This window comes from Delphinapterus leucas, chromosome 10, assembly GCF_059928025.1.
Source record: "Delphinapterus leucas isolate spDelLeu-1000000601 "Yukka" chromosome 10, BTC_Dleu_Yukka2, whole genome shotgun sequence".
NCBI lineage: Eukaryota > Metazoa > Chordata > Mammalia > Artiodactyla > Monodontidae > Delphinapterus > Delphinapterus leucas.
Genome location: NC_143138.1, coordinates 23,010,616 through 23,031,979, shown reverse-complemented (window position 1 = coordinate 23,031,979; position 21,364 = coordinate 23,010,616). Strand labels below are relative to the sequence as shown.

At 49.0% G+C, this 21,364-nt stretch overlaps 1 protein-coding gene and 1 pseudogene across 1 annotated transcript; one reads left to right on the top strand and one right to left on the bottom strand.

The window, feature by feature from the left end:
* The first annotated feature begins 2,399 nt into the window (after window positions 1-2,399).
* LOC111170650 (small ribosomal subunit protein uS14 pseudogene) lies at window positions 2,400-3,489 on the top strand (annotated as a pseudogene).
* A 9,567-nt stretch (window positions 3,490-13,056) lies between these two features.
* LOC111170722 (MHC class I polypeptide-related sequence B-like) lies at window positions 13,057-21,113 on the bottom strand (the record flags this gene model as incomplete). The annotated part of the gene is given in 10 exon segments (XM_089919859.1): window positions 13,057-13,146; window positions 13,148-13,286; window positions 14,330-14,334; window positions 15,591-15,805; window positions 15,888-15,971; window positions 15,974-16,204; window positions 16,783-17,049; window positions 17,052-17,069; window positions 17,302-17,562; window positions 20,969-21,113. Coding segments are annotated over 10 exon segments (1,455 nt in total), but the record flags the coding sequence as incomplete, so codon positions are not given.
* Window positions 21,114-21,364: the final 251 nt, after the last annotated feature.

Genomic DNA, 21,364 nt, shown 5'->3' with positions numbered 1-21,364 from the left:
TACTCTTTTAGTGTGGGATTCTCCTAATCTAGGAATTGTCCTACTCTTTTAGTGTGGGATTCTCCTAATCTAGGAATTGTCCTACTCTTTCAGTGTGGGATTCTCCTAATCTAGGAATTGTCCTACTCTTTTAGTGTGGGATTCTCCTAATCTAGGAATTGTCCTACTCTTTTAGTGTGGGATTCTCCTAATCTAGGAATTGTCCTACTCTTTTAGTGTGGGATTCTCCTAATCTAGGAATTGTCCTACTCTTTTAGTGTGGGATTCTCCTAATCTAGGAATTGTCCTACTCTTTTAGTGTGGGATTCTCCTAATCTAGGAATTGTCCTACTCTTTCAGTGTGGGATTCTCCTAATCTAGGAATTGTCCTACTCTTTCAGTGTGGGATTCTCCTAATCTAGGAATTGTCCTAATCAGGTAAGGGGGTGGTGAGGGATGGAAAAAGGATGTCAAATTTCAATTCTTAGAGCAAAGATCTGAGACTGGAACTGGATCTGGTACATTGTAGGCACTCGGGTTTGGTTGAAAGAACAAGTGACTAATAAATGACATCCAAGGTAGAGATTTACTTGCTTACTACTCTTACTCTGAATTTCTTTGTGAGCTGGTGAGGGATTTTTTCCTTCACGCAACCAATTTTCTGATTCTCAGGCGCCAACTGGGTGTCCTACAATTCAACTCAATTCTGACACGAGCTACCTGGAATTAGCATCAGACCCCACAGGTTTCAGGGCTCAGTCCTGCAGACTTCCTTTACTTCAGAAGCAAGTTGCAAGCCTCAAGTCCCTGTGTTACCTGCACTTCTGTCTGACTTGACTACAAAGCTAGGGGTTCCCCCCAAGTCTGATAATTTGGTAGAACAAGTCATAGAACTCAGGAAAATGCTATGCTTACCATTACAGTCTATAATAAATGACACAAGTGAGCAGCCAGATGAAGAGGTACCTAAGTCGAGGTCTGGAAAGGTCCCGAGTGTAGGAGCCTCAGTCACCGTGGAGTTGAAGTGTGCCACTCTCCCAGCATGTGGATGTGTCCACCAATTTGGAAGGTCTCCAAATTCTGTCATTTTAGGGTTTGTAATGAAAGTTTCATGATGTAGCCATGATTGATTAAATCATTGACCATTACTGATTGACCTCATCCTCCAGCCCCCCTCTCCCCAGAGGTCAAGGAGTGAGGCTGCAAGTTCCAACCCTCTGATCATGGCCTGTTTTTTCTGGTGACCAGACCCCATCCTGAAGCTTCTAGGACCTTTCAGCCAAGAGTCATCGCCCTAGCACCCCAAAGATGCTTTTATCACTCAGATAGCCCCTGTCTTTGACCACAGATCCCTTAGAGCAGAAGGACCATAACAGTTAAAAGATGCTGACACATGACTAGAGTCCCATTCAGTCATTAACAAGTAGTCCAGTCCATCTTCCTATCGAGGATATTTACATGGCAAATAAATTCATGAAAAATTGCTCAACATTTTTAGTCAGAGGGGGAATTCAAATTAACCGTAATATGACATCGCTGCACACTGCCCAGGGTTGTTAAAATGAAAAAACCACGCCAAATCAGTTGCTGGCAAGAATCTGGGCTAATTATCTCTCATATATTGCTAGTGGGAGAGTAAATTGATTCAAATACTTTGAAAACGTCTTTGGTGGTAACCAAACATTCACTCACCAGCATTTCCACTCTTAGTTATATACTCAATAAATATGCGTGCATATGTGTGCCAAACATATGAAAATATTATTCATAGCGGCCCGATTTGTAAAATCTGGATATAACACAAATGCCCATGAACAGTAGAGGACGAGAAATGTGGTCTATTCCTATAATGGAACACCACGAGAATAAATAAATTACAACCACACACAGCAATAGGGGTGAGACCCGGTGACATAATGTTGAGTGAGAGAGCCAGACACAGGGGGGCATCCACTGCATAATTCTTTCCAATCAGAAACTGGCAGAACTCACCTATGTATGGCGTTAAAAATCAAGATAATGATTACTCTGAGGGGTGGGGTGGGCAGGTTCCTTTATGACTGAATAGGATTCAAGAGGGTTTCCTGGGATGCTGGAAAGGTTACGTGATGTGAGTGTTGTTTACCCCAGTGTTCACTTGGTGAAAATCCACTGCGCACTTACGAGCTGCCCACTTCTCTGTGGGTGTTGTCCTTCATGAAAGTATGATTTTCTTGGATTTTTGAAAGAATTCTTTCTAAGAATTCTTAGAATAACATAGAATTCTTCTTACTGAAAGCCCTCAGAAATGCTGAATTGAAAACAAATCACTACAATTTTTAGAAACTCAAGGAAATACATGCCTGTGATTCAGATATAAAGAAGAGACGCTAAAGAGAGAGCAGTGAGCCCGGGAGCCGACACAAGAATAGTTTGGGGCTTTTGCCTTGTTGCAGCCGAGAAAGCAACATGGGGCACCAGCAGCTTTACTGGAGCCATCCGAGAAAATTCGGCCAGGGTTCTCGTTCTTGCCACGTCTGCTCAAACCGGCACAGTCTGATCCGGAAATACGGCCTCAATATGTGCCGCCAGTGTTTCCGCCAGTACTCGAAGGACATCGGCTTCATTAAGTTGGACTAAGTGTGAACTTCTTGAATGGGTCATCACGCATATCTACCTTCCTCAGAAACAATACTAACTCTTCGTATATAAAATAAAAATTTTTAAACTTCAAAAAAAAAAAAAAAAAGAATAGTTTGGGGAATGGCCATCAAGCCAGGAAGTAGGAATCAAAATCCAAGCAGACTCTCTCCTCAGCATCAACATGTGGATCCAAGACAGTGAGGCCCCATCCCAGCCGCTCCTCCTGTCCAGCTAAGGGAACGGGGCCGCAGGGTGCAGAGCAGACTTGGAGCAGGTCTGGGGTGGACGAGCGCTCAGCCAGAGGTGGAGCGTGTTCTCTCCGTCTCCCTTAGAGGGAGCAGGGCTTGGACATGGGCTTCACTGGCTCTGTGCTTTCTCCCCCAGGGGCCCCAGCCGTGAACGTGACCCACAGCCAGGACTTGGAGGGCACAGTCAACCTCACATGCTGGGCTTTCGGCTTTTTTTCCCCAGAATATCTCAGTGGCCTGGTTTCCAGATGAGGAACCCATGTGCCGGCATGCCCAGCAGACCTCCGTGACCATAAGTGTTCTCCAAGGAGAGGAGCAGCGGGTCTAGTGTCACGTGGAACACAGCGGGAATCACAGTGCACATCCTGTGCCCCCTGGTGATCCTGGGGTGATCCTGGAGGGGGTTGCGACCTTGGGAGGGTCAGAGGCCAAGGCCAGGGAGAGGAGAGCAAGCCTGTGGCTCTGGGGTGCCTGGGTTATATATAATAAGTCCCTCTTTCAGGAGAGACCCTGGTGTATCAGAGTCAATAGTGGACCATCCTGGGTGTTGCTGACTTTGCTCTTGTTTTTATCATCGGGCCTTGTGTCCTTTGCTACTCGAAGAAGAAGAAGAAGACAGCATCAGCTGTGGGGAGCCCAGGTGAGAAATCTGGGCGCGGGTGGGGATGGGAGGGGCTCTGCCTGGGATGTAGGGTCCCCCTCGTGTCCCTCTGCACAGATGTGAGAGGATGACAAGCCTCTGTTCCAAGAGTTGGACATTGGGGTATTTGTGAGGGGAATGGGAGCCACGTCTGCTCTAACCCCTTGGTTCTGCCCAAAGCCAGGGCCAGGCTGGGGCCCTTAGTGTCCGGCGAGGTCTTCTCCTTGCTCTGGGTGAGACTGGGTGGCAGTGAGGGTTGCAACTCCCTGCTCCGTTCTGATTTCTGTCCACTCTCAGGCTCGTCAGGCCTCATCTAGGGGGGATGTGTTGGATCATGTGCTGGTTGGGAGGGTCTAGAGGTGATCATGGATTGATTCAGAGGGAACCTGCATGCAGTAAAGTGTCTATGACTGGGTTGGGTTACAAACTGAGGAAGAATTCAGATGGAAGGCGATGGCTCTTATCTCTTCCTGAATTTCTATTCCCCAATTTTTTAGCCCTTCTTAAAAATCCAAGGAAAAGAACCACAGGCTCAAACTAGAGGTCAGTGGATGGTGCTGGAGCCCTGGCCGCGGTGTCCCTTTGGGTGGCCCCACTTAAAAAGAGATGTTTACATCTCTGGGAAGGCACAGTAAAATATGTATGATCTGGTGGGGAGGTGTTAAAAACTGAGGAGGAATTCAGACGAAAGTCCTGAAATCTGGAGAGCCTGAGAAGGGGGTATCCCTGAGAGCATACAAGGGTTTCCCACCCAATTAACTCATTTTTACTGGTCATTTTTTCTTTTACCTTTTCCCCCAGAACTTGTGAAGCTACAAGTCCAGTGATAACACAGATGGCACCAACAGACTGTAATGTCCCCCTTCAGCTGCGAATCAGTCTCCTTGGTCAGCTCCCCACTCCACTGATTCAACTAGGGGAGCTCAGAATCTGCAGCCAGGTGACCAGGATTCAACTCACTGCTCTGGTTTTCCTAGCACTTTCCCTCTTTTTTTTTTTTCTCACGGATTAGAAGAATTACATTAAAAAAAATTTTTTTAATTCAGTTTTTTGTTGTTAAAGTATAGTTTATTTACAGTGTTGTGCCGGTCTCTGCTGTACAGCAAAGTGACTCAGTTATACACACAGAGACATTCTTTTATATATATATATTCTTTTCCATTATGGTTTATCATAGGATATTGAATATAGTTCCCTGTGCTATACAGTAGGACCTTGTTGTTTATCCGTCCTATATATAATAGTTTACATCTGCTAATCCCACACTCCCGGTCCTTCCCTCCCCCACCCTGCTCTTCCTTGACAACCACAAGTCTGTTCTCTGTGTCTGTAGCACTTTCCCTCTTGATGCCTCCGTTTCTTCATCTGAGAAGTGATGAGGACATTGCAGCACTAACCTCTAGGACAGGGTTTCTCACCATTGGCACCATTAACTTATTGGGCCAGAGAGTTCTTGGCTGTGGCGGGCTGTCCCGTGCCTTGTGGGATGTTTAGCCGTAGCCCTGGCGTCTATCCGCTAGAGGGCAGTATTTCCTCACTTTACAACACCCGCTTCTGCCAAGTTAGACAACAAAAAATGATCCAGACATTTCAGAATGTCTCCTGGGGTCCAAATCTCCCACGATTAGGTCCCACGGAGGTGCGGCCAGGCCAGGAGCTCTGCTTGCCTGGGTCTCCTCTGGGTCCAGGGCAGGGTTAGGTCAGGCATTTGCCCACCTGGGTAGGTGAGCTCGTCTTTTGCTTTGCTCCAAATAAGGCCTTTGCCCCCCTATTTTTTTGTCCTGAAGACTTCTATCCATCTTTAAAACAAATCAATTCCCCCTTATCTCTGCATTCAATGAATCCTTCCCCACACTTTCTTTCGCTGCCTTCTGGTCTGTATCAATTCAATCCTAGTAACTGGCATATTTGACATACATGATACATGATATTGCCCTAAGTAGTTCTGATTCCTTTAAGGCAGAGAATGTGTTCTCGATTCTGCTATCCAGAGGGCCTAATTTAGTTTATTTTACTTTACTTCACGAGGATGTTTCCTCTCCTCTTTAAAATATGGATAGCACTTGAATTACTGGGCACTTCTTTTTGACCACATGGCTTGTGGGATCTTAGTTCCCCGACCAGGAATTGGACCTGGGCCCAGAGCAACGAAAGTACCGAGTCCTAACCACTGGACCGCCAGGGAAGTCCTGAATTATGGGCACTTTATTCCTTCATTCAATGTGCACTTATTGCACACTGTATCAAATATGTGGCATGATATTGTCTCAAGGATCTCATCAGGTAAATAAACTATATTAAAGATGCTGTAAACTGTATACATGTACTTTATGTCCAAGGAGATTCATGTCCTGCAGTCTTTCTAAGGAGTACCTCTGTGTGGTTTCTCATCAATGTCTGTATGGTATTTCTTTTTTCCATCCTTTTACCTTCAACATTTCTGTAACCTGCTACTGACATTGTGTCTTTTGTAAACAGCATATTAGCTATTCATTTATTTTTACCCACTTGACCATCTTTGTCCTTCATTGTAGTGTTTGAGTTCATTTACGTTTAATGTGATTACTGACACACTTGTGTTTACTACCACCTGGCCACTTACTATCTTTAATTCATTTATTCTCTGCTTCATTGTTTTTCTTTGTTGCCTTCTTTTGGATTATCCAAAAACTTTTCAGTATTGTAGTCAATTAGCTTTCTAGTTACACATTCCTTTATTTTTCCATTAGTTACCCTAGAAATCACAGTATTAATTTGAGACTTATTATATGATCACTTTCATAACTTTTTGGCCTAACCATCAGACAAACCAAGGGAAGAAGAGGCACTCTGACTCTGAGACGTAATGGGATGGAAGTAGGAGAATCAGAAGACAGAGCTGTAGATGCACGCCTGCCAAACGTCAGGCTGCGGGCACTGAGTCGCCTGCCATCCAGAGGGGATGGGTGGGATTGGAAGGCCCCTGTGGCAGCTCTTTCCCTTGTTTCCCTCCCCAACCAGGGAAGGCAGGACCCACTCTACCCAGTGCCCTGTGCATATTCCATTCTCTCTGAGGCATCGGGACTTTTGTTTCTGGTGCACATGAGGCAGAATCTTCCGGGCACCAGTATGGATTTTAAACACCTGTGAGTCTGAAAGGACGACAGGTTTTTGTTTGTTTTTATTGACCATGGGTTTTTCTGCAGCTCTTTGCTAGCATTTGCCAGCCCCTGTGCCTGGGCTGATTTGAATACTCTTTCTTCCTGTGCCACTTCCCCTCCCACTTCCCCTTCCAGCCTTCCACCACCCTTGGATGAGTGGATTTTTCTAATTCTAGCTGTTGTATTTTGTGGACCTGTTATTCTTGTTTTGCTGTGAAGTACCTATATTGGACGTGAGAGGTAAAGGAGAATCTGTTGCTCCTGGTCACTCCCTTTATACCCATCACTGTCTTGTTTCTTGTAACTCAGGTTAGATTTTGGCCTCTTGCTCCACTGCCTGAAGAGCTGGGACAGGAGGAGAGATCTCACAGCCCGATCTGCTGGGTTTTGAGGAATGATTTTCTTTCTTCCCCTTGAACAGGAAAAAGCTTTTTTCACTAGTACATTTAAAGTTCCCCAACTATAGGGAAGTACCAGTTTTGGACAAATGCCACTCCAACGCAGAATGGTTGGAGAACCTGAACTTTGAAACTCTGGAGGTCTGAACTTTACTGTTGGCCATTGCTGGGTCTGTCTGGTATTTCCAAGGAATATTGGGTGTTGCAAATAGGAACTGAAGGGGTAAACTTATTAAACCCATTAAACCTGTGGGGGAAAATCAGTTGTAGATGCGGAGGCATCTGAGGCCTCTTCCTCTTGAACCCCAGCCCCAAAGACCCTCTCCTGCTACGGCTGTACCTGGCCTAGAACTGAGATGCTCCAGACCCAGCCGAAGGTCACCTCCCTGGTCACACCGGGGTCATGCGCAGTGACCTGAGGATGATCTGGGTTCTGAGGCTTGTCTTTAAAAAGGAATCCACTATTTTGCCTGTGCAGTGAATATTTATTACAAGTTTTTATATATCATGCCTGTTCTTTGCTAGTGCACTCCAGTATGCTTTTAGGGAACTACGATATACCACCTGGATACAGCCAGGAGGGCTGTTGATCAATACTGATTGCTTCTTTTAATGAAGGAGTGGACAGCAGGCCCAAGCTAGACCGACTGGATATGCTGTCACGGGAATGTGAACCCTGAGCTAGTGCAAGAGTGTGAACATTGTGCAGTATTATATTTTTTATCTCGATGGTCGTTCGTTAATGAGACAGGACCAGTAGTTGCTGCCCCTGTCCCAGCACTGCCCTGGCCCCCACCGGCCCTGAGCCTTACTTCTTCGGCTGCACCTAATGAGCCTATAATCTATATCCGTTGTTCCCAACACATTCCCTTTTCCCACAGAGTAAGACAGCTTTTGTTTTTTACAAATAACCCAACTGATTACTTCACAAAGTACACAATGCTGTGGGGGTGTGACCTCAGATATACAGAGATGTTATTGGACAATTTTTATCTTAAAAATAGGAAAAATGATGAGTGATTGAAAAAAACCCACATGTTTATTACCTGTTCCATATAATTCCTAGTGTCAGGTGGAACTTGTAGGGTTGTGAAGAGGTTTTCCAAATGAAAATCTAACAGATGAGTATATGTGATCCTTGTAGAATTTAAAGCATATAAGTGAAAGCAAACACAAGATTCGTCAGGAACATAAAATACATGTTAAATAAGTATTCAATGGGACAAGCAGGTTAGCTCAGGGCCACGACTTTTTAGGGGGAAGAACTCAAGGGGAGTTAACAGTCCCTTTTTCCAGCAGGTTAATACCTACAGGCCATGAGCTCTCATGTGCTAGTAGAATCTGAGGGACCCATTCTCATTTACCACCATGACCTTGGTCTCTAGGCTTACGCTCTGATACACATCCCACGAAATGAACATAGGTCCCTTTTAAGTGGTTGTCCAGCCTGTGTTTGTCCATCCTGATTAATGGAGACCTCATCACCTTCTGGCTTTGGAGATTGTTCTTCTTCATGAATATCTGTAGCTATTTCCTCTCCCTTTCACTTAGACATAACCCATGGGGCCATATAGAATAAGCCTAATGTCTGTCATTTTTCCAACATTTATTCTTATAATTGAAGACACACATCTTGTCTTTAATTTCACGGAATCTGCATAATCTCGACATCCTAACTGTTCTTTGTCTACTCTCTAGGTTCTGAACCGCTTGTGGAGCATCACTTATATTTCCTGTTATTCTCATAGAACACGTCACCTGGGGGCTTTGCTCTCTGGCTTCTGGTTGGGTTTGCCATTAGCAGGCACTGCAGGAACCACTGTGTGGGAGGAGAGAATCCAAGGCATTGATGGCCACTCTCTCCTCCAGGGCTGCGCTACAGTAATGCCTACATTCCTCTCCCTTCATTCCTCTCCCTATCACTTGTTCGGTGACCCCTCTCAGAGGCTACAGCTCTGCTGGGTTCTAGAAACAAATTCCTTCTGCTGTCCCTTCAGTCTAGAGGTGGTAACAGCTTCCGGCTTTTTCTAGTTCCGGGACCTCTGCCTTCTACTGCTATTAGCTGCCTACAGCTCTGTAAATAGCATGGTCATTACACTCTCTCCACTTATCTCTTTGATTCGGCCGTTTCCTTCCAGGACCCTACCAGATTTGGGGCACTCAAAGGGATAAAATATCAACAAGAATTTACTCATATTACAACATTGACCCATCATACTAATGACAAATTTGGCTTACTGTAATATAGTGAGTTAAGAAGTGCTCTGGTGACAGTGCTAGAAGGAAGGCAGGGCAGAAAGAGTCTGGTAATTAATGTGTGAAATTCAGAGACCTCATGAGCAGCTGCTGCCCTGCTGTCTTCTCTCTCTCCCTCTGTCTCTCTCTGTTTCTTCAAAAGAAGAAAGAAAAACATGGAGCAGTGCCTCCAAATTTCAGCCAAACTATTCATCAAGCCGAAGAATAATACACTTTGAAACATGCAACATGTACTTCAAACATATGCTGATAAGAAACTACTAAAATATTAATTCCACCAAAATGAGAGAGGGTATAAAACAGAGAAAGTGTGCACATCCATGTTCATTGCAGCATTATTCACAAAAGCCAAGAGGCAGAAGCAAACTGTGCATTGACAGATATATGGGTAAAGATTATGTGATATATACATATAATTGAATATTATTCAGCTTTAAAAAGGAAGGAAATCTTGTCATTTGCTACAGCATGGATGAACGCGGAAGGCCTTATGCTGAGTGAAATAAGCCAGTCACAAAAAGACACATACTGCATGAGTCTACTTACATGAGGGGTCTAAAGCAGTCAAAACTCTTAGAGACAGAAAAGAGAATGGTGGCTGCCAGGGCTGGCGGGGAGAGAGAATTGTCATTTTTGTTCAGTGGGTATAAAGTTTCAGTTTTGCAAGACGAAGAAGTTCTAATGCTCTATTGCACAAAAATGTGCATATATTTAACACCACTGTACTGGACATTAGAAAATGGTTAAGCTGGTAAATTTTCTGTTATATGTTTTTTTACTACAATAGAATTAATTAAGCCTAACTCATTGAGAAACAAAACACATTACTTCCTTAATTAAAATGTATTAGTAAGGCCTACATTAAAAAAAGAGAGAAAGGTGTAGGCTACAGAAAACTGGACATACAACACAGGAGAAAGACAAAGGGAGATCCTTTCTGCCTCATCTATCATCCATGAACCGGCAGAATCAGCATCATACATACTGGGTAGAAAACCAAGCTCACAGGTCCCATCCTTGACATCCTTACGCAGTCTGCATTTTAGCAGGATGCTCAGGTGGCTCCACAGCACTTTACTTATTTAAAAAAAATGTTTATTAGAGTATAGTTGATTTAAAATGTTGTGTTAGTTTCAGGAGTACAGCAATGTGATTCATTTCTACATATACGTATATCCACTCTTTTTTTCTTTTTTAGGTTCTTTTCCCATATAGGTCATTACAGAGTATTGAGCAGAGTTCCCTGTGCTGTACAGTATCCACAGCACTTTAAAGCACTGCCCAGATGGTGGTGGAGGGACATCCTGGGAGGGTGGCTCTGCTCCAGATGTAGAAGATTCCAGTCCAGGTGGGAGCACATCAGAAGGGCCCAGGAGGTTATCTCCAAAAAGGAAAAAGTGATAGAATGCCCAGAGTATCCTCACTTCTTGAAAGAATCATATAAATATGAGAAACATCAAAGTTCAATTAGTGAGAGCTACATAGGAAAGAATCAGACAAAAACAAAGGCAATTATTAACTCAGGGAGAACAAGAGGCTGTGCAGAAAGTGAGAAGTAGTAGTTTACATGAGTGTATTAGTCATGCAAAAGGAAAAGCTGAATGAACTAAACATGATCACTATATAAATAAACTGGGAAAGTGAAGGAATGGGAAGCGTGAAAGAAAGCAATGACTATTAACTATTGCTTCAGCCACTGTGTGATGCGACAGACAGTGGCTGTGGCAGAAAAATCAAGCATCAGTTCTAACAAGGCATTTTGTTTAGAGACTTGGAAGTAAAAGCCAAAAGAATCAGCTAAAAAATATGGAAAGTGGTCACCTCTGGGAAGGTAGAAATTGAGGAGAATCAGAGAGGACTACAATAATAGTCTATTTCACAAGAAAACTAGCACAGATATTTGACCTCTTAATTTACAGATTAAATTAACCACACTGGGAATTCCCTGGCGGTCCAGCGGTTAGGACTCAGCACTTTCAGTGCTGTGGGCCCGGGTTCAATCCCTGGTCGGGGAACTAAGAGCCCGCAAGCTGTGTGGCACGGCAAACAAACAAACCACAAAAATGAACGAGTATGAAAGTTTATGCTTAATGACAACTGAGTACAACAAATGACACTTGAGAGCTGGCTAAAATGCAAGAATACTCGAATGGAAACATGCAGCCACAAGTGTGTGAATGACATCAACCCTGAATAAAAACATGAAAGAATACGTCAGTATGCACCTATCTGGATAAATAGATGCATGAATGAATTCTCTTTCCCTGTTACCTTACTGGGCACCCTGTGGACCAGGCACGGAGGGAACAGTATCTGACTAGAGCCCCTCATTATCCTCTTGCTTCCAGGCAGGTCCTGCTGCAGAAAGCATCAGCTGCCTCGAGTCTGTGGGAGGCGCCCCCTAGTACACAGCAGTGCTTTACCCGGGTGGAGCTAAGGTTGTCCTGAACAAGAAGAGCACCACTCACCTGTGTGCCCCAAGACCAGAAGTCAGGAAGGACTGAGGATCAGATGGAGAAATCTCACCGCTCCATCTGCCCTGCAGAAATCAGTCTGAACTGGTGGAGACGCTGATGCTTGATTGATTCCTCCACCTTCTGGGTTCCTTTACTCTCTCACCTCCGCCCAAGGGTCCCCAGCAGTCACATCACCCTAGAAACAGACCGATCCCTATTCCTCATAATCAGGAGACCCCAAAGCCCTGTCCCTGTCCCCCTCCCGTGATATCACCCTTCAGCTCTGCTCTGCTCCATCACATAAAGGTTACAACTGTTCAGGGGAGATTCCCCCACCCAGGGTCAGCCCCTGAACACTGGCCCCAGGTGCATTTTCTCCCAGCCCTTTGTGCTTTGCTGTGAATCTGTCAGTCACTGGGAGCTGGAGGGGAGAGAGAGGTGGAGGATTTTTAGTGCCGCGTCAAGGCAGAGAGATAGACCTCTCCTTCTCCCCAGAATCTTACTCGCTGTCCCTTCCCAGACACGTGAAATAAAGCACAGACCAGACATGCGCATTTAAAGAGCAATTAAAACTCCTAATGTGAAATTATACAGATATTGCAGACATGAAGTAATGCATATACACGTGTGACAGGGTGTGAAGGGAACCTCAAGTTTCCAGAAATCTGCTATTAGTCATTTTGGGAGAAGCCACAGTGAGGAAACTTACTGATAAAGCTTATTTGTAATAATTGAATTATTATCCGTGTATTCTATTATAACATAAAAAAACAAAAATAGAGTTAGTGACTAGTGTAGCACAGCTGCAGCCACCTCATATATAGGAACGGTTTTAATCGTCCCCACCACAACTGGAAATAAACACTATTTTTCTCATTTCATAGATGAAGAAACTGAGGCATCAAGAGGGAAAGTGCTTAGGGACATAGAGAACAGTCTAGTGGTTGCCAAGGGGGAGGGGGGTGGGAGAGGGATGGAGTGGGAGTTTGGGATTAACAGATGCAAACTGGCATATATAGGATGGATAAACAACAAGGTCCCACTGTATAGCACAGGGAACTATATTCAATAACCCGTGATAAACCATAATGGAAAAGAATACGAGAAAGAGTGTATGTATATGTATGACTGAGTTACTCTGCTGTACAGCAGTAATTAGCGCAGCATTGTGTTCATTATTCAACTATACTTCAATAAAAAATAAATTTAAAAAAGAGGGAAAGTGCTATATTGTAAATCAACTACACCTTAAAAAAATAACAAATAAAACATAAAAATAATAAAATAAATAACAGAACACACACAAAAGGGAAAGTGCTAGTAAGACCAGAAGAGGGAGCTGAATTCAGGGCTCTGGCGGCAGATTCTAAGCTCCTCCCGTGGAACTGATGGACACAGGGTCTGACAACGAGGACTGAAATCCCAGTTGTGTAAGGCCATTATGGTCACTTGGCTGCATCTGGCATTGACCCAGGTCTTGTAGGCTAACGGCTCTGGGGAAAAGGAAAAACCAATAACAAATGACCAACTGGCTGCAGAATATTGCTCTTTATTCCCTCAGAGATTCTCCTTCAGTTGCTCCAAAGTCAGGTTCTGCCTTTCTCTGAGGGAAGAAAACACCGTGCCTATTTTGCTCCCTTTTCGCCCAGCCCTTGCTGGGCTCCTCCCCTGACTCCCCAACATCATCACCTGTCCCTGCTTCCACCACCCTCCACGACAGGGACAAAGGTCGGCAGGACGAAAGGACAAGATCCAGGAGTGGAAACCCAAAGCCCTCCCGCCTTAAGCCCGGACCCATCCCCGAAACAGTGCGAGGCTCCGTCACAGACGGGTCCCGACTCTGCGTTCCTCCAGGCCTGGGAGTGGACACACACACAACTCCTTCCTCTCCTCCGTTCTCGGGCCTCCTCACCTGCACAAGCACCTGTTCTACTGCCCGGCTCCACCTCAGGCCCTGACCTCCACCTGCAGCGCAGCCTCCTGCCCGCCTCCAGCCCTGAGCCAGCAGCTCCTAACTGGAAAGCCCATTGGGAAGCCCAGGTGACAGCAGCCCCATCTAGAAAAACTGGGCTGCCACAGGCCCTGCCCCTGACCTGCCCCTGGAGCACCCCTGGCTTGCAGAGGCCTGGCCTTCCCTGCTCCTTCCTGGTTAACTGGCTCCTGGAATCCCAGCTCCACCCCAAGTGCTGCTGCTAGGCTGAGGCTACACAGTCCCTCCTGCCCTGTTCCAGGCAGGGATTCAACCAGGACCACCCTCCCTTCCTGTAGGGATCTGCTGCTCAATGTGGATGCGGGGGACACCCCTAGCCCGAGGCTGTACCTGGCCCCCTCTGCACCCTGCGACTGCCACTGCCACCCTCCACCTCTGCCCCATTTGAATTCCTCTTTCATTTAATATGCACCGCAAGATCAGTATTGGAGGAAATCCTACTGAGCTTTGCCACCTGAAATCATAAACATTTTTATTGGACATCAAAAATTTAAAAAGTAATTTTGAGAAGTTAGCACATGATCTTCACACTGTTTTCCCAGCAAATGCTCCAGTGACATACAAGACAACCATTTCTGCTCCAAGGGAACCAGAACTCACGTTCCCTGGGGGTGGGGGGGGTGGGGAGGGGTCGGGGGTGCCCCAGGTGAGAACAGGAGCAACTACAGAGCTGCCTGGTCCCCTGCTCTGGGTGCTGCATGGACAGAGCCTCTTGCTGTGGGGCAGGGTGACTAACCATCTCTGTATGCCCAGGCTGAAGGCCAAATGATAAGGGAATTAGGCTCATGGATGAGAAACCACATCCCCAAGCATGCCAGTGACACAAAGAGGTGGCATCAACAGAAGGAGCTGAGTCTCTGCACACGGCACCCTTTCACTGTTCCACGCTCTGCCTTTGCTCTTTGCCAAACACAAAGCTCTGCTGCTCTTTTCCTCTCCCCTCAAGCAACCTGATTATGGGGAAATCAATGTGACCATCCCCTTCTCCAAATCTACAGGGCAGTGACCACCATGAGCAAGGGAACTGGCTCAGGGAGGACAGGGTGAGACCACAGAACGCAGACCCAGTGCCCTCCTCTAAAGAGCCCTTGGACTGTGTCCTGAGGGGCTGGACAGGAAAGAACCTGGAGGTAAGATAAAAGCAGTGACCCCAGGTGTCCAAGGATTGGCTGGTCTCCTCTCCCTAAATGGTCAAGCGGTATCTGCTCACTACTCCTCCATATTAAGGAAATCCCAGCAAGCATGGGGGCAAGTGATGGGAACTTGAGAAGGATGCAGGCTGGGGGTGACCAAGAGGAATCGAAACTCAGAAGACAGCTCATGGAGGAGGAACTGGAGAGGTTGCAAAACATCTCTAAGTGGGGCCTCACAAGGGAGCATCACAGGCAGGGCTCTGGCACCATCCACTGAACCCTAGTTTGAGCCTTATGATTCTTCTACTTGGATTCTTAATACTGGCTGAAAAATTGGGGGAGAGAAACGCAGACAGGAAACCACCTTTCCTCTGAACTCCTCCTCAGTTTTTAACCTCTCCTCACCAGGTCACAAACACTTTACTTCAGGTTCCCTCTGATTCCAGGATCACCTAGACCCTCCCAACCAGCACATGATCCAACACATGCTCCCTAGACAAGCCCTGGTGAGCCTGAGAGTAGAGAAAAAGAGATGAGAACAAAAGGAGCTGCAACCCTCACTGCTGCCCAGTCTCACCCAAGCAAGGAGAGGCCTCGCTGGACACTAAGGGCCCCAGCCTTGCCCTGGCTTTGGGCAGGACCAAGGGCTTAGAGCAGATGTAGCTCCCATTCCCCTCACAAATACCCCAATGTCCAGCTCTTGGAACAGAGGCTTGTCATCCTCTCACATCTGTGCAGAGGGACACGAGGGGGACCCTACATCCCAGGCAGAGCCCCTCCCATCCCCACCCGTGCCCAGATTTCTCACCTGGGCTCCCCACAGCTAATGCTGTCTTCTTCTTCTTCGAGTAGCAAAGGACACAAGGCCCGATGATAAAAACAAGAGCAAAGGCAGCAACACCCAGGATGGTCCACCATTGACTCTGATGCAACAGGCTCTCTCCTGAGAGAGGGACTTATTATATATAACCCAGGCACCCCAGAGCCACAGGCCTGCTCTCCTCTCCCTGACCCTGGCCTCTGACCCAGGGTCACAACCCCCTCCAGGATCACCCCAGGCTCAGCAGAGGGCACAGTGTGTGCACTGTGATTCCCGCTGTGTTCCAGTGGCACTGGACCCGCTGCTCCTCTCCTTGGGGAACACTTTTGGTCACCCAGGTCCGCTAGGCCCCGTTCCCATCAGGCAGGGCACCCCCAGACCGCTGGGCCTCCTGGCTCATGGGTTCCTCATCCCAAAACCAGGCCATGGAGATATTTTGGGGAAAGAAGCCGAAAGCCCAGCATGTGAGGTTGACTGTGCCCTCTGAGTCCTGGCTATGGGTCACGTTCACGGCTGGGGGCCCTGTGGGAGAAAGCACAGAGCCAGTGAGGCCCGGTGCCAAGCCCTGCTCCCTCTAAGGGAGACGGAGAGAACACGCTCCACCTCTGGCTGAGCCCTGGTCCACCCCAGACCTGCTCCAAGTCTGCTCTGCACCCTGGGGCCCAGTTCCTTCAGCCGGGCAGGAGGAGGGGCTGGGATGGGGCCTCACTCTCTTGGATCCACGTGTTGAAGCTGAGGAGGGGGCCGTGCAGGGTGGGCTCCTGGGGACCAGGAGGGAACTTTCTGGGACAGGCAGGCTGGGAGCCAGGGGCGCCCACCCCGGTCTAGGGGCTTCCTCTCCTGCCTGACACCCCTCTTCCCTGGTACAGATTCTGTCGGAGGGCCCACTGCTCCCCTGGATGATTGTCACTGGTGCGGTTCATTCCCCTCCCCACCTGCCCATCTTTCTACAGTGGATTTAACAGAGCAGGAAATTGCAGGACACCACGCCAGCAGAGCAAATGTGCACCCAGAGGACAGGAAGGGTCTCCATGTGCAGTCACGGCGGGGAGGCTCTAGGGGTCTGGGGGAGAGGAAGGGCCCTGGCCCAGGAGCAGTACCTGTTCTCTCCCTGAAGCCTGTCCAGGATTCCAGATACCCCCGCAGTCTTCCACAAAGCTCTCCCTGCATGTGGGCCTGGTAATACTTGCTTTGAAAGCCATCTGTGTCCCAGGACTTCTCCATTTCCATGGCCAAGTTCCGAGCCAAGGACTGGGGCACTGTACATCCATGGGTCTCTGGGTGACAGGAGAGGAGGAACTCCCCATCATAGTAGCGAAACCTGAAGCCCCAGGCATGGTTGTCTTCTCGGATTTCACAGCCCAGATCTCCTGGAGGGAATTCACACCTGCAACCCACCCCACCAGCAGTGACTCCTCCAGTCCCTGCTGTCCCTCTGTCCTCACACCCAAGTGAGAAACTCCAGCCAGAGGGCACCCTCCCTGCTCCCCTCCATGTCTTCCCAGGGCTGCTGAGTCATGACCACCCCCCTGCTGAACTCACAGACCCCTATCCTCTGGCCCCTGCCCCCAAATCCAGTGAAAGGCCTCCCAGCACTCTCAGACCCTCCCCACTGTCACCTCCTTTCTCCTCCTGCAGGGCCAGGATTTCTGCTAGAAGCTTTCTGAGGTCCTTCCAGGTCTCTGTCAAGTCCTTGGACTCTGTGTCCAACGTCTCAGCTCCCAGCTCTTCTGCCCACAGCCCCCGGGGTTCTACCCTGCCTGTCTCACAGTCATAGCGCAGGAGGGCCTGGCCATCCAAGTGTCCCCCAGCGAAAAAGCTGGACTGCACAGATCCATCCCGGGTCAGCGCCGTGAGGTTGTAATGAAGACTGTGTGATCCTGGGGAAGGGGTAACCGCAGATGAAAGAGCTTTCCGGAAACAAGTGCACATCAAATGTTTAGCAGACAAGTTCTGCTGTCCTGACCTGCTCCAGGACTGAGGATGCAGAACACGCACATGTACAAGGGACCACAATGAGAATTTTTCCAACACAGGGGAAAGAAGAAAAAGAGAAGGGAAGGAGAGGGGAATTGAGGAGTGGAGGGAGGGGTGGAGATGGGCAAACACGCAGGACAAGTGCCAGGACAGGGAGGCACCGGCTCCCTAAGGGTCCAGGCAGGAGGCCAAGGGGAGAAGCTGGCCTGCAGGGGGCAAGGGAGAGGCAGGAAGACCAGGGTGAGGGGAGGTGGAGTCAGAGGGGAGGGAGGGGCAGTGTCAGGCCCAGGATCAGAGGCATCCCTGGTCAGAGGCGGGTCAGGTGAGATGGAGAGCGAGGGCTGCTGCCCGTGGGGCAGGCTCATCATGGACAAGGTGGGCTCAAGGGAGGGTGAGGCACGAGGCAGAGGGGCCTGAGGGGCTGGGCTGTGGCCCTAAGGGAGTGGAAGGTGGGCCAGTACCCCTGGTGGAGGTGAAGCAGTGGGTCTGGGCCCAGAGTGCAAGAGGCATGGGGAGGCCCCAGGTGGGGAGGTGGCTGGACCTGCCAGTGTCCCCTGGGAGAGGTGGGTGTTGGGGGCCTGAGTCAGTGCCATGTGCCCAAGGGTCATGGAGAATTAGAAGGAGGGTTGGCAAGAGAAAATAGAACTGAAAAGCCAAGGTGCACATTGGGAGGGACCTGCATGGTGGGAGTGGTTGGGGGCAGGTCACACCTCCACAGAGGGTATGGGTCAGGCAGGCAGCACAGGAAGGCAGGGCTAGGGGAAGACCTCCTGTAGGGAAAGGCCAACTGACCAAGTGGCATCAACAAGGATTTTGGATACATGGTTGAGGTAGTGAGAGCCCACTGGGGTCAGTGAACCCAAGAGAGGGTGATGAAGGCCAAGGAGGTGGGCAGTTGGACCAAGGGTAGTATTCCTACTGGGGAGGGAGTAAGGGCAAGGGGCTGCAGAGGAGACAGTGGTGAGGGTGGATTGGGGGGCAGGGGATGAGCATGCCTCAGGGGTGACTCTGGGGGACCTTGGGTTAGGGTGAAGACAGGAGAGGAGGGGTGCTCTGGTTGAGGGAGGGTGAGGATGGCGTGGTGATTCCTGGGAGGAAGCTTGTGATTGATGAGAACGTGGTGATGGCCCCAGGCACTCAGGCAAGGAGTGGAAGCTGGGCAACGTGCCATGGGGGTAGGTGCAGAGGGACCAGGGCAAGTGGAGTCCAGCACCTGAGGCCTGGAGAGTGGAAGCCTCCAGAGGGTGACGTTTGGGATGCAGGAGTGGGGAAGGGGCAATGCTGGGTGAAAGGTCCACAGTTAATGAGGGCCAAGAGCTGGTGCCTGCACTGCGGCAGAGGTAGGAGGATGGGTGCCAAGACCGGGGGAGAGGTCCTCCCACAGGGGCTGTGCACTGTGCTCAGGGTACAATTGTCAAGGCCCATCACCACAGCTCCCCCTGGTGATGAAACTAGTGGGGATGTAGGGAATTCATACTGGGCAAAAGTGAGTGTGGGCAAAAGTCAATCCCAGAAATGTAAGGTCAGTGAAAGCTGGGGGAAGGTAGGAGCCATACAGGTGACTGATTCTTGCAGGTAAAGATCCATGAGGGACGAGAGGATGAGGGTGAGGACGCCCTAGGAAGGGATCAGAGAACCGCAGGGAGGAGGGAACAGCAGGGGGGGTGAGGGCAAATCCTGAGGGGGTGCAAGAGATGGCAGGGGAGGAGGCAAGGAGAGAATCAGGGGTGGGAACAGGGGCACAGCAGAAAATAAGAATTAACATTGGTGGGGGGGGCAGTGGAGACCACAGAAATCACAGGAAGAATCCCTTGGCTCCAAAACGGTCAGACCCTAACTTCTCTCAGTGAAAATAATGAATAAACAATCTATAATAAGAGTAGAGGGTGTGATGAATTGGGAGATTGGGATTGACATATATACACTGATGTGTATAAAATGGGTGACTAATAAGAGCCTGCTGTATAAAAAAATAAATAAAATAAAATTCAAAAATTCAAAAAATAAAATATAATAAAAAAAAAAAAAAAGAGTAGAGTGTTTTATTTGAGCCAAATTAAGGACTAGCCGGGAAGACAGCTTCCCAGATAACTCTGAGAAACTGCTCTGGAGGAGCAGGGTTTTCAGCACAGCTGTTTTTTGTTGTTGGTGTTGTTTTTCTGGGGGGGTAGTTTTTTGGCTGCCTCGCACCAGAATCTTAGTTCCCGGACCAGAGATTGAACTCCGGCCAACGGCAGCGAAAGCTCTGAGTCTTAACCACTGGACCGCCAGGGAATTCCCCTTCAGCACAGTTTTATAACTTGTCAGAACAAACATTAAACAAGTCAGGGCTACATTTCTCCAAGGTTTAAAAAAAACAAACAGACCAGCACGTACACGTGCAGCACATACAGTACGGCCTTGGCACCTGGGAAGGGAGTCTTATCATCAAAGGTGAACCAGCGTTGGAGTCCCAGGAAGAGGGGCATTTAGTCTTTATTTTTAACATGGACATTCTTTACTTCTGGCCAATGTGCCCTTTTCCTTTAATAATTAAAGCAGATGTACAATGTATGTCTGACAGGCCACAAAGAGGCAAGTTACTTAGCCCAAAATTCAACTTAGTTCATGTATAAGTCAGAATGACTTTTCTGTATCTGAATATGGGAAAACATTTTTTGTCGCTTCTCTCATTGAAAGCCAGGATCGGCCACGGTGCCCACAGCGGTAGGAAGTGTGGTTCAGGGCCCTTGGGCCCTTCCTAGAGCTCCAGTCACTAGAAAGAGACCCTCAACTCCAAGGCCTGGGGCCCTTGAGCGCTGCCTGCCTGGAAGCCCCCTGATTCCCGAGGCCAGAAACGGGAAAAGGGCAGAGCTGAGAACAGGAGGAGAGGACAGCGCTCAGGGGCCTAAGAGGGCACCCCACACACCGGTGGGAAGTGGCCGCCTGAGCGTCGGACCTCCAAGAGCCCTTGATCGCCTCTGACGGGAGCAACCCGGGCTTGGGGGCAGCCTTCCCACCCAGGGCAGTCAGAGGACGCGGATGTGTGAGGAAGAGGAAAGCAGGGAGGGCGGGTGCCGCAGGGGGAGCAGAGGGTGGGAGTTGGAAAGAGGCTGAGAAGCGGGAACGTGCTGTGGTGGCCACAGGCCGCGAGCCGCTCCCGGCCCCTCCCCGACCTCCCTCCGCCCCCTACTCCCCCCACTCCCCCGCCCCCACTCCCCACCCCGCTGCACCGCAAGTGAGACGGTCCCCGCGACGCTCACCGAATCCCACCCGGACCCTGAAACCGCCCCAGGCTCCCGGCTGAGGACCTCAATGAACGCCACTCACCAGCGGCGGTAGCCGGGAGCACAGAAAGGGCAGCGCCGGCTAGAAACGGCAGGAGAATGAGAAGCCCTGGCAAGCCGCGCGGAGCTGGACCGCTGGGTGGAGCTGTTTCTCCCCGGGAGATGCCGCCTCCTGGCCTGTGGTCGTTTCACTGACCGGCCCTGCTCCGTTCCTTTGCAACTTGCTTCTCCTTCCTCGCCGCTGCGCCTCCTTCCTTCTCGCTTGCTCTCCTTATTCTCCTTTTCTTTCCTTCCACTCTCACCCTCAGCGGTTTAGGGGTTTTAGCTGTGCTGGCCCAGGACCTGGGGATTTTATCTTTTGTGTGGCAGCTTCTAGAGGGCCTATCGCTGAGGCTGAGATGTGAGGCCGTGATGAGGATGACGGAGGAGAACACGGGGC